This window comes from Xylocopa sonorina, chromosome 16 (assembly GCF_050948175.1).
Source record: "Xylocopa sonorina isolate GNS202 chromosome 16, iyXylSono1_principal, whole genome shotgun sequence".
NCBI classification, from domain to species: Eukaryota; Metazoa; Arthropoda; class Insecta; order Hymenoptera; family Apidae; genus Xylocopa; species Xylocopa sonorina.
The window spans coordinates 3207099-3223144 of NC_135208.1; the positions used below are offsets into that span (position 1 = coordinate 3207099).

Consider the following 16046-nt stretch of genomic DNA (forward strand, 5'->3'; position numbering starts at 1 on the left):
GTCCCTCGCACTCTTTTCCACTGTTTTTTTATTTTTTTCCAACGGTGGGGACTGCTTTTCCGGGTTGGCAGCGCGCGTGCAGGTAGCCACGGCTACCTGCGAGAAATGGGGTGAAAAAAGGGCAGAAAAAATGGAACGCCTGGCTCCAAGGGTGGCCACGGTCGATTTAACCCCTGAGAAACAGCGGAAGATCGCGCGTTAACCGATTTCGATGAAACTCGAGACCCTGCCTGGATCCTGGGACCGTTTAAAGGCTTAAGTGGCCTCGTGGAAATTAGAGAAACGATTTTTTTCACGTAGTTGACGTTTTAGATTATTCTTAGTTTAATTCTGAATGCAATTTATATTGGTTTTAGCTTTGAAATAATTTTATATTGAATGGTGCCATTTTTTCTTGGGCTGCAAATTGTTCTTCGAACGTCCTCGTCATTTTTCCTGGCAAAATAATTATTCACTCACTCTCGTCGAACTTTCAGTGTTTCTCTCTTTTAAAACTCAAGCAACTGCCACAAAAAACGTTTTTTTTAACGTCGTTGCCATTTTAGATGCTTTTAATTCAATTGTGAATGCAATTTATATTGCTTTTAGATATTTAAGGCATTTAATATTGAGTGCTGCCATTTTTTCACGTCGTTGCCATTTCTGGCGATTTTAATTCAATTCTGAATGCAATTTATATTGTTTTCAGATTTTTAAGGCATTTAATATTGAGTGCTGCCATTTTTTCACGTCGTTGCCATTTCTGGCGATTTTAATTCAATTCTGAATGCAATTTATATTGTTTTCAGATTTTTAAGGCATTTAATATTGAGTGCTGCCATTTTTTCACGTCGTTGCCATTTCTGGCGATTTTAATTCAATTCTGAATGCAATTTATATTGCTTTTAGATTTTTAAGGCATTTAATATTGAGTGCTGCCATTTTTTCACGTCGTTGCCATTTCTGGCGATTTTAATTCAATTCTGAATGCAATTTATATTGTTTTCAGATTTTTAAAGGAATTTAATACTGAATAGTGCCATTTTTTCTGGCAAAACAATTATTCACTCGCTCTCAACGAACTATCAGTGTTTCTCTGTCTCGAAACTGAAGCAATTGTGACAAAAAAAAATTGTCTGAGAGCCGTACGAACGAGAAACACCGACGCTGGTGTTCGAAAAGAGAGCAGAGCGACGTAGAGAAAAGAAGAAACGGTCTTGAAAATGATTTCGTACACGTTTCGAGCGGTAAATGGATTCCACGGTGCGGATAAGCGTGCGAGAGATCGTATACCGAGTTGGGATCCTTAAATTGCCTCGATTTTTAAGGCCAGAGCCAGCTCGTGGCGAGCCTTTCGTTCTCCGCGGGGATCCCGTGTTCCTGCCTTTCATCTTTTGCTCCACATCGGCTCGATTGATAAAAATCAACCGTGCGAGGAGGTGGACGCGGCGAAAAAATGGCCACGCGGACGTTGGGGGTGGCGGCGGTGCCCAAAACGTCGGAGAAAGTAATCGACGCTGTTAACCGAACGCCACAGGGCTTTATGAGTTAACTGTTTCTCTCGAGATTCCCATTCGAGTGCTTAGACAGTTTTTTTTCAGCCATTTCTGTGGTAAATAAAAATTGCAAGCTGAGGAAGTGGCTTTGAAGGTTCTCGAAAAGGAGTGAAAACATTTGTGAGCGAAATAAAAATTATTTGGAAGAGGTAGAACGATTTAGTGAGAGTTTTAAGCCATTTTTGCTTCAAATAAAAATTGTAAATTGATGAAGTAACTTTGAAAACTCTTAGAAAGACGTGAGGACATTTCTAATCCATTTCTGCTGCAAATAAAAATTCTAAATTGATGAAATAACTTTGAAGACTCTTGAAAAGGCGTGAGAACATTTTTATCCCATTTGTGATTGAAATAAAAATTGTTTTGAAGGGGTAGAACAATTTAGTGGCAGTTTTAAGTCATTTCTGCTCGAAATAAAAATTCTAAATTGATGATAAATAATTAAAATAATTCGTGAAATGGTAAGAGTTGGATATAAAAACATTGTTACCATTTTTAGAATTAATCTTCAGCATTAGATTGACACCACAATTGACACTGGAATGCCTGTGCGTCTTCTTTTGCAAGAACTGTCCTACTTGGCCCACGACGATGACTTTCTGATTCTTTGAGAGAATCATAAAACGGTAAAATCGACGGCCAATCGTCCAGAGAATTTATACGACAAGAAGAAATGGCACTATCGATACAAATTGCAGGCAGAATCACTTAAAATGACGACAGCTTTCGATAAACAATTTATATCACAAGAAAAAATGGCACTATTCAGTATTGAATGATTGCAAAAGGCAAAAACTGTATCAGTTGTCGTTTTTTTATTATTGTCGATGGTTGTGCGATGGTATTTGACAGTGCATGGCATCAGAGTTTGGCAGATACTGTAACTGGACAATGTCCAACGCGAATTCCTGCGATACATGACATAGAAACCTGAATAGGCGTATCGTGAATCGATATTGGAATGCTGAGGAACCATTGCTGATTTGCTATTACTTTCTAGAAGCTGTTGTTCTGTACTCACGCTTGAAAATTTGAAGTAGGATTGTTTTAGAAGAGTTTATAATATTTATTAATGTTCTCGTTGATTTTTTCTGAAAGTAATTTTTGTAATTGTAATAATTTACTTGGAGAGAGGAATTAATTAATTTGTTCTGCTTTGAAGCAGTACATTAAAGGTTGAAGGTGTTAATATTCTCAAAATATCGATTATTTATTCGTTTTCCATTTCAAATTGCCAATTATTTGATTTTGGACCAAGAAAAGTGTTCTAAAATATAAGAATTTAGTTTGAAAGAGAAATAATTTTATTTCTTCTTCTGCGAAGCATTAAATCAAGGGTTGAAGGCCCTAGAATTCTTAAAATCTTAATTTTTCATTCATCGATCTCTATTTTCCATTTCAAATTGGCAATTATTTAATTTTAGTCTGTTAAAATACAAAAATCCACTTAGAAAGAAGATTAATTTAATTTCTTCTTCTCTGAAGCAATAAATCAAGGGTTTAAGATGTTAATATTCTCAAAATATTGATTTTTCACTCATAGATCTCTGTCTTTCATTTTAAATCGCTAATTATCTAATTTTAATTCTAAAAAAGTATTTTAAAATATAAATATTCACTTTGAGAGAAGAATAACTCCATTTCTCTCCTCTGAAGCAATAATTCAAGGGTTGAAGCCCCAAAAATTCCCAGAACCATAATTCTCCATCCCTCAATCTTCAATTTCCATTTCAACTCACCAATTATCAGATTTCAATGCCAAAAAACTGCCTTAAAACACAAAAACCCACATTACAAAGAAGAACAGCGTAACTACCACCCCCTAAGTCATCAAAGCAACAATTGAAGCCACAAATAATCACCGATTACCCAATTAAGCCATCTAAAACAATCTTCTCATGAAAGAATACCACAGAATTCGCTCGTTTTTAAACGAAATCCCATCTCGAGACCCTAAAAATAATCCCAAAGCATTTTCCCACAAGCTCTGTCGTTCTCCTCCAAAATTACCACGGCAGGACAGTCATTTTTCATCGACGTCGACGACGCGCGACGGTGCCGTCTCGTTAGACTCGTCTGCGAGAGGAAAAAGGTAGACTTGTGGCCAGAAAAAAGGAGGAGAGCGGGTCCAAGGGGTTACGTGATTCCTCAGACGCGACTCGAAGGGTGGCAAATTCGCTGGCCAGGTCGAAGGACGCAGGTAGAAACGCTCGACGTTCTCATGGCGAGAGATCCATGCGAATAAAACACGCTGGATCTACCTGGGATCGAAACTTGCACCCTTCAATGTCTTACGCGGGTTTAAAACCCTTTTTGGGATGCTTTGACTGTTAAGGGATGAATTTCCACGAGTTAAAAACCCTTTTGGGGATTTTATTGAAGAGATTTGCGATTAAACAGCTGTCAGAGTCTCTTTTTAATTATTTTTATTCTTAAGGGATGATTTTTCGTCAGTTAGAGTCTAATAATTAAAACAATATATCCTCTCAAAATTTATTTTTAGTTATTATTTCACTTAAGGGTTGAATATTCAGCGATAGAAGCTTAGAAAAGTAATTTTTTTTAATTATTTTTGTGGAAGAAGGTTGACTATCGTTTAAACGTAATTTAGAAGCAGCTTCGAGGGGTTGAAATCGAGGGATTAAGGATCAATGCTTGGCACAGAGCAGATGTACCTGCTCGATCGCGCTGAAGACGTCTCAATTTCACAAAAAACCATCCCCTCGGTCACTTTTTCAGCACCTCGAAGTCGACTGGTTCCCATTCGCCAATCCACGACCAATCGACTTCCGCTCACCCCACCACAGTTTCCAAAATCGCGAAAAACTCCAGAGCACCCCTTGTCAGTCTCTTGGAGGGTGTCAGTGGCGACGAGTCGAGGCTGTGGCTCTGATAGGTGACAGAAGACCCTTTGGACGATCTGGAGGACCCTTTCTCACCCCCAAACCCCCTCAAAATTCTCCAATTCTCGCTCGAAATTCGCTAAAATAATTGACAAGCGTTGCAAGGTGGTTTTATCGAAATTGTGGTGACAGAAGACCCTTTGGACGATCTCGAGGACCCTTTCTCACCCCCAAACCCCCTCAAAAAATTCTCCAATTCTCGCTCGAAATTCGCTAAAATAATTGACAAGCGTTGCAAAGTGGTTTTCTCGAAATTGTGCTGATAAAATGGGGAAATGGTGTGTTTCAGGCAAAGTGAAAGTGAAAGAGGAGAAGGATGCGTCGTCGATGGCGCCTGGTAGCCCACCAACGCCGCCGCACACCCCTCAGAGCCCTCCACGGCACAATCCACCGCCCAGCAATCTGTCTCAGTCGTGTCAGACGTCGAACGCGAATTCTCCGAGCCTGCAACAGCAACAGCAGCAGCAACAGCAGCAGCAGCAGGACGCGGGTCAGCAGCATCAGCAGGGCCAGCAGCAACAGCAGCAACCCCTGCACGCGATGCCAAACTCGCCGCTGAGTCAGATCCTCGTGCAGAACCCGGCGCTCGCTCAGCTGTTGCAGCAAAATCCGGCGATACTCACGCAGAACCCGCAGTTGGCGCAACTGTTGCAGCAGAATCTTCAGGTGCAGATGGGCAGCGTGCTGTTCCAGAACGTGAGGAGGGACGAGCCTGAGGAGCCGTGGGTGAGTCGATTGAGAATCGCGATTTTTTACGCGATTGACGTCTATAGCCGTCCGATTGTTGGCGATGTTTAGAAGCAAATGACGGCTATAGACGTCATATAGCTATGCGTAGACAAATGACGGCTATAGACGTTCGATATTTGGCGATTTGTAAAGCAAATGACTGCTATAGACGTCCGATATTTGGCGATCTGTGAGACAAATGACGACTATAGACGTCCTTGGCTATGTGTAGACAAATGACGGTTATAGCCGTCCGATATTTGGCGATTTGTAGAGCAAATGACGGCTATAAACGTCCTGAGCTATGTGTAGGCAAATGACGGCTATAGACGTCCTTAGATATTTGTAGGCAAATGACGGCTATAGACGTCGCGATTGCATATTTTAATTAATACAAAAATATATACTGTGTTAGTACGAAGTGTGCTACTATGTGTACTTGTTAATTGTTGAGAGACGCGTCCAGAGAAAAATTGATAACATGCCAGAGAGCAACGTACTACTTATTATACTGCAGATTTCATCTGGCAGTCGTGAATGTTTGAGAGAAAAGGAAAGTGTTCCCGAGGGCGATGTTAAAGTCGAAAATGTGCGTCAACGTGTTTGAAATGTCGAATATAAAATAGTAAAGAAAAATAGAAAATATAAAATAGTAGTCGATTAAATTGCAATTTAAAATATATGAAATATAAAATTGTAGAGAAAAATATAAAATGGTAAATTGTGAGTGGTGGTTGTGGTCGAAGGGTTCTTTAATTGGCTGCAAAGAATTTTAATTATGGGGGGTGCAATTTTGTCCTGAGAAGTAAACTTAAAATACTTTATTCTTCAGTTTCATTAGTATATTCTTCATTTTAATGCTAGCAGAAATCTCGTTTCTTTCAAGAACTCAAGGTTCAGGATCTCAGAACAGTCTTTGCAATTTTTTAAAAATTACTTTCTTTCACTTCTCTTCGAAGAGAAAAATATCTCATGAAATGGACCCTTTCTTCTATATTTTAAGATAATTTAAAGCTCGAAAGCAGTGCTTTTTCTCATTATTTTTAAACCTCGAAACCTGCACTATCTTTCATTTCACTCGAAAGTTTAGCTGTTCGTTGGATAATAAAGCAATCTTAAGTGTGAACTGGGCTTAAGCGACGGCCACGAGGACGTAGATCGATTATCCGAGTGGGACACGCGCTGGGGCCAGTTGATGATGACGTGACACCGGATTGTCAACATGCCGCGATCATCTGCTACAGCCGTTTGGATTTCGCTCAACTTGTTTCCACTTTAACGATCAACGCCAGCAGAGGATCACCGCTGCCAATTATATGAAAATAATTATCTCAATTTATCGGCGACATGACACACCAACCACCGAGCAGCCACTAATTCGCCGTGAAATCTCTCCCTCGGCTCTTTAAAAGCTTTCCTTTAATTATACCCGGACACTTTGATCCTCGCTTCTAGTTGAACCACGTTAATTAACTCTCCTTCGAGATTTCACAAATTCATGTCCATTTAAACTGAAAGAAAAGAAGATTTTGTGGTCGCAGAGGAAAGTTGATTTTTTATTTATTGCACGGTTGTGTCTTCTGAAATTGGTGGTTTGTTGGTTTTTATTTGTTGACAGATATATGTGGAAGATTTTAAAAATATTTGGGTTTGCAAATTTCTGTTCATTTTGAAAAGAAAAAAAAAAGAGTGTGCAGTGGAAGAGAGAAGTTATTGGTTTCAATCTTTTTTTTATTTATGTTGTAGATTCTTCTTGAATAGAAGATTTATTGTTTTTAATTTATTGAGGGACATATATTGAAGCTTTGAAAAATATTTTAGTTCGCAAATTTCTGTTCATTCTCAAAAGAAAAAAAAAAGAATTTGCAGTGGCAGAGAAAAGTTATTGGTTTCAATCTCTTTTTTATTTATGCCACAGTGTCTTCTTAAATTAAAATTTTCTTATTTCTGATTTATTGAGAGACATATATGGAAGCTTAGAAAAATATTTGGTTTCACAAATTTCTGTTCATTAAAAAAAAAAAAAAATTATTCTACAGTGGCAGAGGAAAGTTATTGCTTTCAATCTTTTTTTATTTATATCAAAGTTTTTACTTTGATTGAAATTTTCTTATTTTTAATTTATCGAGGGACATATATGGAAGGTTTAAAAAATATTTTGAAAAACTAATTGGTTCCAATTTACTAAGAAACAGAATAAAATGAAGAAAGCTGGTATATTTATCTATTTCGAGTAGCCCTCGACTTGAAATAACGAATGTCCCTCTGGTTTCTGAATATCTCATCGTGTCTACTTGAGAATATAAATGGAGAACACCGTGGTTCGTTGTTCCGCGAGATTGGACCGGATCCAAGAGCACCGTCTGCTCGCATTGATGGCTCGATGATGCACAGGCGTTGACGCCTCGCTAGATCGTCTCTGTCGTTACCCAATTCCAATTTCTGCCGTCCAACAACCAAACGTTAAGTTCTGCTCTCGTTCTTCGTCGATTTCTGACGCGATAAGTCACTCTGGGAATTATTTGGGGCTATAGAATCATCGTGGAACTGGTTGATGGCTCGCAGAGGTCCTCACGGAAGTTGGAATATTTGAGAAGGGTTCCTGGAACCCACCAGCGATGATTTGTCGCGATCTCTGGAGTCCCTGATTCTTGACCTTAATTCGTTCAGACGTGTTCCCATAAAATAATCGAGAACAATGATCCCTTTCCCCTCGAGAGCACGCGCGAGCTGAATGGCACCAGGAAAAAGGGACTTCAATCGAGGAGGGTGGATCGTTTCTTCTTTTTCTGCTGAAAATTTGCCAGAAATTTAACCAGATTTCTGCTTGCAATTGTAAAGAATATATTAATTAAAATCTAGAAAAGATATTTTATATATAAAAGCAACATTTTAATTTAAGAATGGAGCATTAATGATCGACTAACTTAAAATTGTTTTCGCAAATGGAGGAGGGTGGCTTGTTTCTTTTTTTTCTGCTGAAAATTGACACAAACTTGACGAGATTTCTGTTTGCAATTATAGAGAATACATTAATTAAAATATAGAAAAGATATTTTATACATGAAAGCAAAATTTTCATTCAAGAATCAAGCATTAATGATCCTTTAATTTAAAATTGATTTCATAAATGGAAGAGGGTGGCTGCTTCCTTTTCTTCTGCTGAAAATTGCCAGAAATTTAACCAGATTTCTGTTTGCAATTATAAAGAATATATTAATTAAAATATAGAAAACATATTTTATGCACGAAAGCAAAATTTTAATTCAAGAATGGAGCATTAATGATCCAATAATCTAAAATTGTTTTCTTATATTAAACTATTTTATTTTTCCTCCAATTCAGCTCTAAATTATTTTGAAGCTAGCCTTGGATATTTAAGGAACAATATGCTGTCTATACTCGCATATTTTTTTCAATTTTCTATTTTCATTGCCAGTGATAAATTTGGTCATTTTGAAAGTGACACAGAAATGCTTCTGAGACGTAAGAGGTGCAGAATATCAGAGAATACGAGGGGATATTAACTTTCTAAAGGAACAATTAACATTCTACGCCATCGTTCGACACACCCTGCATCCGATAAACGCCTCGAACTCAGGTTATTCCAGTAACTTGAGGAATCTTCTCGCCCATGAGTGAATGAAGATCGTAGCAAGTCGCGCCTCGCCTTTATGCATCATTTTGCAAGACGAGAAGTTCTACAAGTTTGTGGTATCAGATGTTAGTGGTGTTAAATTAGGGCAAGGTTTTCTGAGCTTGAAGATTTTTGAAGCTTAATTTTGTTAGTGCAAAGTTTTCTAAGCTCAAATTTTCTTAATGCAAAATTTTCTAAGCTTAAGTTTTCTTAGCTCAAAGTTTTGCAGGCCCAAATTTTCTTACTGCTAAGTTTTCTAAGTCCAAGTTTTCCTAACGCAAGATTTCTAAACGCAAACTTAACGTAAGTTTTCTAAGTCCCAATTTCTTTAGTGCAAGGTTTTTTTAGCGCAAAGTTACCAAAACCCAAATTTTCATAGCGTAAGTTTTCCAAGCTCCAATTTCCCTAGCGCAAAGTTTCTTCAGTGCCAAGTTATCTAAGCCCAAATTTTCTTAGCGCAAAGTTTTCTTAGCATAAGTTTTCTTAGCGCAAAGTTATCTAAGCCCAAATTTTCTTAGCGTAAGTTTTCTAAGCCTCAATTTCCCTAGCGTAAAGTTTCCCTAGCGCAAAGTTTTCTAAGCTCAAATTTTTCTAATGTAAAGTTCTCTTAGCGTAAGTTTCCTAAGCCCTAATTTCCTTAGCGCAAAGTTTTCTTAGTGCAAAGTTCTTTAAGTCCAAATTTTCTTAGTGCAAACTTATCTAAGTTCAAATTTTCCTATCACAGAGTGTTCTAGACCCAAATTTTCTTACCACAAAGTGTTGTAACTCCAAATTGTCCTACCACAAAGTGTTCTAAGCCCAAATTTTCCTATCACAAAGTGTTCAAAGCCCAACTTTCCCAATCACAACTGTTCAAACCTCAAATTCCCAAATCTCAACATTTCAAATCTCAAATTCCCAGATTTCTCCACAGAACCATACTCTCCAATCATCCTCAACTTCTCCACTCGCCACCTCTCTCAACCAATCCTTCACCAATTCCCAAATGTCCTCAACATCTCAAACTTTCCACCTCTCACTCAGTCTCTAAATAATAACTAAAAAAACCCTTTCTTCTAACTAAACCAAAAATAAGCGAACTCAGCTACAGAAAACGGAATGGTCTCAACTCCATCGACTCAAACGCGTCCATGAGCCATTAAAAAAATGCTTTGCTCCAGCTAAAGCAAAAATAAGCGAACTCAAGTACAGAAAACGGAATGGTACCTCAACTCCATCGACTCAAACGCATCCATGAGCCATTAAAAAAATGCTTTGCTCCAGCTAAAGCAAAAATAAGCGAACTCAGGTACAGAAAACGGAATGGTCTCGACTCCATCGACTCAAACGCATCCATGAGCCATTAAAAAAATGCTTTGCTCCAACTAAAGCAAAAATAAGCGAACTCAGGTACAGAAAACGGAATGGTACCTCAACTCCATCGACTCAAACGCATCCATGAGCCATTAAAAAAATGCTTTGCTCCAACTAAAGCAAAAATAAGCGAACTCAGGCACAGAAAACGGAATGGTACCTCAACTCCATCGACTCAAACGTATCCATGAGCCATTAAAAAAATGCTTTGCTCCAGCTAAAGCAAAAATAAGCGAACTCAGGTACAGAAAACGGAATGGTACCTCAACTCCATCGACTCAAACGCGTCCATGAGCCATTAAAAAAATGCTTTGCTCCAGCTAAAGCAAAAATAAGCGAACTCAGGTACAGAAAACGGAATGGTCTCGACCCCATCGCCCCAAACCCAGCCATGAGAGCCCATAACGCTTGGCTGTGCATCGCATACCCAAAGAGAGGAGCGCGGCACGAAAGCGGCTCCGCACCGCCATGCTGGAATCCCATACGGGGAGAATTGAAATTATTCCCCCGATTTTTGTCGTGTCGTTTACATTATTTTCGCCTTTGAATATTAATGGGCATATGCTCTCCGGCGTTATGGCACAAGAAGTAACAACGGCGTATAATACTCGGCTCTTAACGTTATTCTATTGTTTGCAAATCAGCTCTATTGTTTTCTCATATGCCTCTATACTCTCATGTGTACGAGTGGCCCCTCGTTCTTCTCTCTTCTCTCTCTCCTCCTCTCTCGCAGAGCTGGCCTTCCCCTCCCTCGTTCGTTCGTTCGTAGCTGATATTCTTTCTCTTCTGCGTTACTGTTCTCTCCGGCTTTGAAACGCTCTTCCTATTCGTGCTCGATCTTCTTCGCCCCCTCGAGCATCCGCCACGTGTCCTCTATTCGCTTCTAGGACCTCGCGTATCGCGGATGTACTCCTTTTTCTTGCTCTCGAGCGTCCTCGACTTCCATCGAGTCGCGCACTCTCCGCGTGGACCGCCTCGAAACTCTGAGGACACCGCATTGACTTGCCAATCTTGCTGCCGTGGGATGCTGGGCGACGCTGTTTCGCTGCGCGAGACTGATATTTATTATCTTTTTCATTTTTTAACATCGAATTTTGTTAGGGACTTTTCGATAGTCAGATTGTCGAGGATGCAAAGTTGTTCGCATTTCATTTTTATATGATTGTAGACACTTTTGGGTGCGACAGAAATTCTTCTGGGATTTTTATAAATTTGTAGAGTAGAATTTTATTAGGGATTTCTGAGTGCTGAGACAGTTGAGAATGCAGAATCGTTCATATTTAATTTTTTTATGGTCGTAGACACTGTTATGGGCGCGACAGAAATTCTTCTGCTATTCTTAAAATTTTGTAAAATCGAATTTTATTAGCAATTGATGAATGGCAAGTCAGTTGAGGGTGCAGAATCGTCCATATTTAATTTTTACATTTTTATATGATCGTAGACGCTATTTGTCACGACAGAAATTCTTCTGCTATTCCTACAATCCTACAAAATCGAATTTTACCATTGATTTTAAAATGCTGAGTCAGTCAAAGCTGCAAAGTCGTTCGTAGACGCCATTGTACGCGACAGAAGTTCTTCTGCGATTTTTATAAATTCGTGGAACAGAATTTTATTAGTAATTTTCGAATGATGAGTCAGTCAAGGCTGCGAAGTCGTTGGTATTTAATCGATTGAGTCTGAAAATGGTTGTATGTTCGTAAAATCGAGTTGTCGGCGGGCTGTGCGAGGAATTGGCAATCGATTTCCCGCGGAAACGACCGCAGCGACGCCATCGACATGCGAGTCGCGAGGCGACCTGTTAATATTGGGCATCGAAGGTCGCCAATAATTATGAACGAGGAATATAGATGGGACCAGCCGTTTCGTTGCAAGCAAAAGAGAGAATATGTGCGTCGATTCAGCAGGAATTAACACGCTGTGGCAATCGCAAGACCACGGATATGGCTTCGGAAATCGTACAGGATTCGAATTATTTCCAGCCATGTGTGGCTTCCGCTCTGACGTCGATCTTCTTCTGCTTTTCTATCTCCTCGAGGATCCTCGTTCAGCTTGAAAATTGGCACTTTTCAAATTCAACTTTGTTTGAAGTCTCTTTTTTTTTTATTGTTGAACACAAGATTCGACTTTTAATTTGGATTCTTCGAAGGTTTATTGTGAGTCCCTTGGGTTTGATTATTCGATTTTTAATCAGCACTTTTCAAGCATTTTCAGCACAAGTTTCTTGTGTTTGATTGTTGGAGCAAAAATTCCACTTTTAATTAGAACTTTTCGAGAACTTACTGCAAGTTTATTGCAAGTCTCTCCTGTTCGATTATTGGAGCCAAGATTCGACTTTTAATTAGGAATTTTTTGAGTATTTATTGCAAATTTATTGTGAGTCTCTTATGTTCTATTATTCCATTTTTAATTAAAACTTTTCAAGCGTTTATTATTACAAAATACTTCAGAACAAAAATCCAATTTTTAATTAAAACTTTTCCATCTTTAATGAAGATTATTGCCTCGAAAATTGGACTTTTAATTACAATTTTTCAAGCGTTTATTATTACAAAATACTTCAGAACCAAACTCCAATTTTTAATTAGAACTTTTCCATCTTTAATGAAGATTATTGCCTCGAAAATTGGACTTTTAATTAAGACTTGTCAAGCATTTATCGTTACGACATACTTCTGCTACCATCGCGTCGCTCGAAGCCGGAAACCGCTTCCGGTTCTCCGAAAACGTCGAAGAATTATCCTTCTCGCGGGTCGTCGACCTGGTCGACGTGCAAATTTCTCGATTACAGACTTCGAACTCGCGTCTGTTAATTACGAAATCCTTCTGTTCGAACGTCGAGCGAGTTTGCAGCGTCACTTAACCCCGCGAGCCGTTGAAAAATGTTTCTGCATCTCGATTGTTCGATATTTCGTGTTTCACGAGGCATCGACGCGCTTCGAAGGAGGGGCTCGCAACAAACGCGGTGATTACGCGAAGCTTTTGTCGCCTTTCCATCGAAGGACAATGCACGACTAAGAATCGAGCCAATTAATGGAGAACAAATGATGCGGATATTTAAACAGCTGTTCTTACAATTTAATATTCGCGATTCTTAATCGTTGCATTGCTGAAACTTCTCTCGTTCAGTTTAAAGAATTTTTTTTATGGAAGTTGAACAGGTTTTCCTTTAAGAATTTTTCTAAAGAAAACGAACAGGTTTTTCTAAAAATTCTGTGGTTATTTTATTGCTGCAAGTTCTCTTCTGTGTTTCTAATAAATAGATTTCTAATTGGTTCATTTGGTTCAGAGAATTTTTTTTTCTAAGAAAGATGAAGAGGTTTCTCCTTTAAGAATTTTTCAAAAGAAAACGAAGAGGTTTTTCTTAAATTTTATAGTTGTATTTATTGCTGTAAGTTCTCTTTTGTGTCTCTACTAAATAGATTTTTAATTGGTTCATTTAATTTAGAGATTTTATTGGCTCATTTGGTTCAGAGAATTTTTTTTAAGGTAGATGAAGAGGTTTTTCTTTAAGAATTTTTTGAAAGAAAACGAAGAGGTCTTTTTTTAAATCTTGTGGTTGTATTTATTACTGTAAGTTCTTCTGTGTCTCTCGTAAATGGATTTTGCAATGTGCTTAGCAGGTGTGACGATGCAGCTCTCGAAATGGCTGCCAAGTATGGAATTGTGTTTGCAGAGCTGTTGTGAATGCAATGAACATTCGTTTTGATGAGTTTTCTTACTGAAAACTTCAGTTTATCTTTCTTAAAATTAAAAACTGCTGATACTCTGCTGTTAGAATTAATTTTGTGAAAAAATTAAAGCATTTTAGATTAGATTTTAGAAATTAAAGATTTTAGAGGCTTAGAATTTCTGTAAAATTGGGTTGGTTATTACAAAATAAGAGTCAATTTCCTTTGAGAAATTCAAAAGAAACGAGATTGAGAAGCATTGTTATTGCAATTTGTAATTTGATTCTGAAAATTGTGAAATCACAGTCGACTTGCGATATTAAATTAGAAATATAAGAAGTAATTAAAGAAAAATCCTTATCTAACTCAAAGAAACTAGTCTAAGAAGCATTATTGGTTAAATTAAAAGAGAAAACCAGTGAAAGTATCTTAATTTGTCATTCAATTCTCAAAACTTATTAAACCACCCTTAATCTGTAATATTATTGAAGTAATCTAAGAGAAATCCCTTTCAGTCTCTCAACAAAAATAAAATCGCCGCAAACTCTCTCAAAAGATAAAATCAAAGCAGTCCAAGCAATCGAACCAAAAATCAGTCTCTCAACAATAAATAAAATCATCGCGAACTCTGCCTAAACGTAAAATGAAAGCAATCGAGCCGAAAAACCGTCTCGCAGCATAAATAAAATCGCGGCGACGTTTCCACGAAGCAATTTCGCGTAGCCGCGGGGCGATTCGTAGCCGGTCGAGTGTTCGAATTTTTCAAAACAAACAGTGCGTCGCGCGCGTATTGGCGCGCAGGTTGCGCGCGCAGCTCGCTTCTCGTGTCGTCGTCCCGCGCTCAGTTTCGCGTGGGCGCCCCCTGCGTGCGCCTCGTCGCCCCTTTTCTTTCTCTTTCTCTCTCTTTTCCTCTCTCTCACACTCTCTCACACTCTCTTTCTCTCTCTTACACACTCTCTTTCTCTCTCTCACACACTCTCGTACTCTTGTACTCTCTTTCTCTCTCTCTCACTCTCTCACTCACTCACTCTCGTACTCTCTTTCTCTCTCTCTCACTCTCTCACTCTCTTACTCACTCACTCTCTCACTCTCTCACTCACTCACTCTCGTACTCTCTTTCTCTCTCTCTCACTCTCTCACTCACTCACTCACTCACTCACTCACTCACTCACTCTCTCACTCACTCACTCTCGTACTCTTGTACTCTCTTTCTCACTCTCTCACTCACTCACTCTCGTACTCTTGTACTCTCTTTCTCACTCTCTCACTCACTCACTCTCGTACTCTCGTACCCTCTTTTTCTCTGTTTGTCGCGCGCTGCTGGTGCATTGTACATCGTGAATGTATTTTCTTTTCAGGTATCGCCGACAATAGCGAGCCTGGCGGCGATGAAGGTGGAGACAGCTGACCCGAAGGTTTCCGGTGAGTTACTATTTCCGCCTCCTTACGGAATTATCGGGATCGTAATTAGATTCAAATCGAGTCTTCCGCCGTTCGACGACCCTGCGCTCGACCGCCGCGCAGACAGGAAGAGGGGGAGGGGGGGAGGGGTTAACGAATGGAAAATAAAAATACAGAAAGAGAGAGCAGATGACACGATGGGGGCGAGGGTCGCGAGGCTTACTGCGCTCGTCGAAATCGACGATCTGGGCTTCGATTAATCGATACTCGCGCGCATACTTTGAGACGAAGATGCCTCTGTTCGGTCTTATTGGGTTGCACAAAAACCAAATTTACTCTGTAATTCTTCGTTTATTTGGTCAATTGCTTCGTTATAATGGACGTAGAGATCCATTGACGTGATTTGTATGGAGTTGATACATAATTAACTGTTTTTAAATTAAGATAGAAGTAGTGAGACGAAGCAAAAGACTAGTCAACGTGCTACTTTAAGTTTCACTAAACTCAAAAGGGCTGAATAAACCCACAAATAACTTCATCATTCCCAAAATGAATCAATTATCGCCACACAACACCAAAACCTCTCAAATTAAAAAACTTATTGCCACATAAATATTTTACAAGTCTCCTCTTCGAGAGAGTGTTCCATCAAGGTGGACCAAAATGGCCTCTGAAAGCTTCAGAACCTCGCGAATTAAAAATTTATCGAGTAAAGAATGATTGTACCTCGCGAATTAAAAAAACCTATTGACTAATGAATGATTATACCTCGCGAATTAAAAAATGTATTGACTAATGAACGATTTGTAAGTCC

The 16046-nt window shown here is 38.9% G+C and overlaps 1 protein-coding gene across 1 annotated transcript in view; it reads left to right on the plus strand.

Moving 5' to 3' along the window:
• The window catches only part of LOC143431069 (zinc finger protein castor homolog 1), an 83367-nt gene that overhangs the window by 33221 nt on the left and 34100 nt on the right, over positions 1 to 16046 (plus strand). Inside the window, exons 4-5 of the mRNA XM_076907575.1 lie at positions 4728 to 5164; positions 15190 to 15253. Of these exons, the coding sequence (XP_076763690.1) occupies positions 4728 to 5164; positions 15190 to 15253 (501 nt within the window). The remainder of the gene's footprint in view (positions 1 to 4727; positions 5165 to 15189; positions 15254 to 16046) is intronic.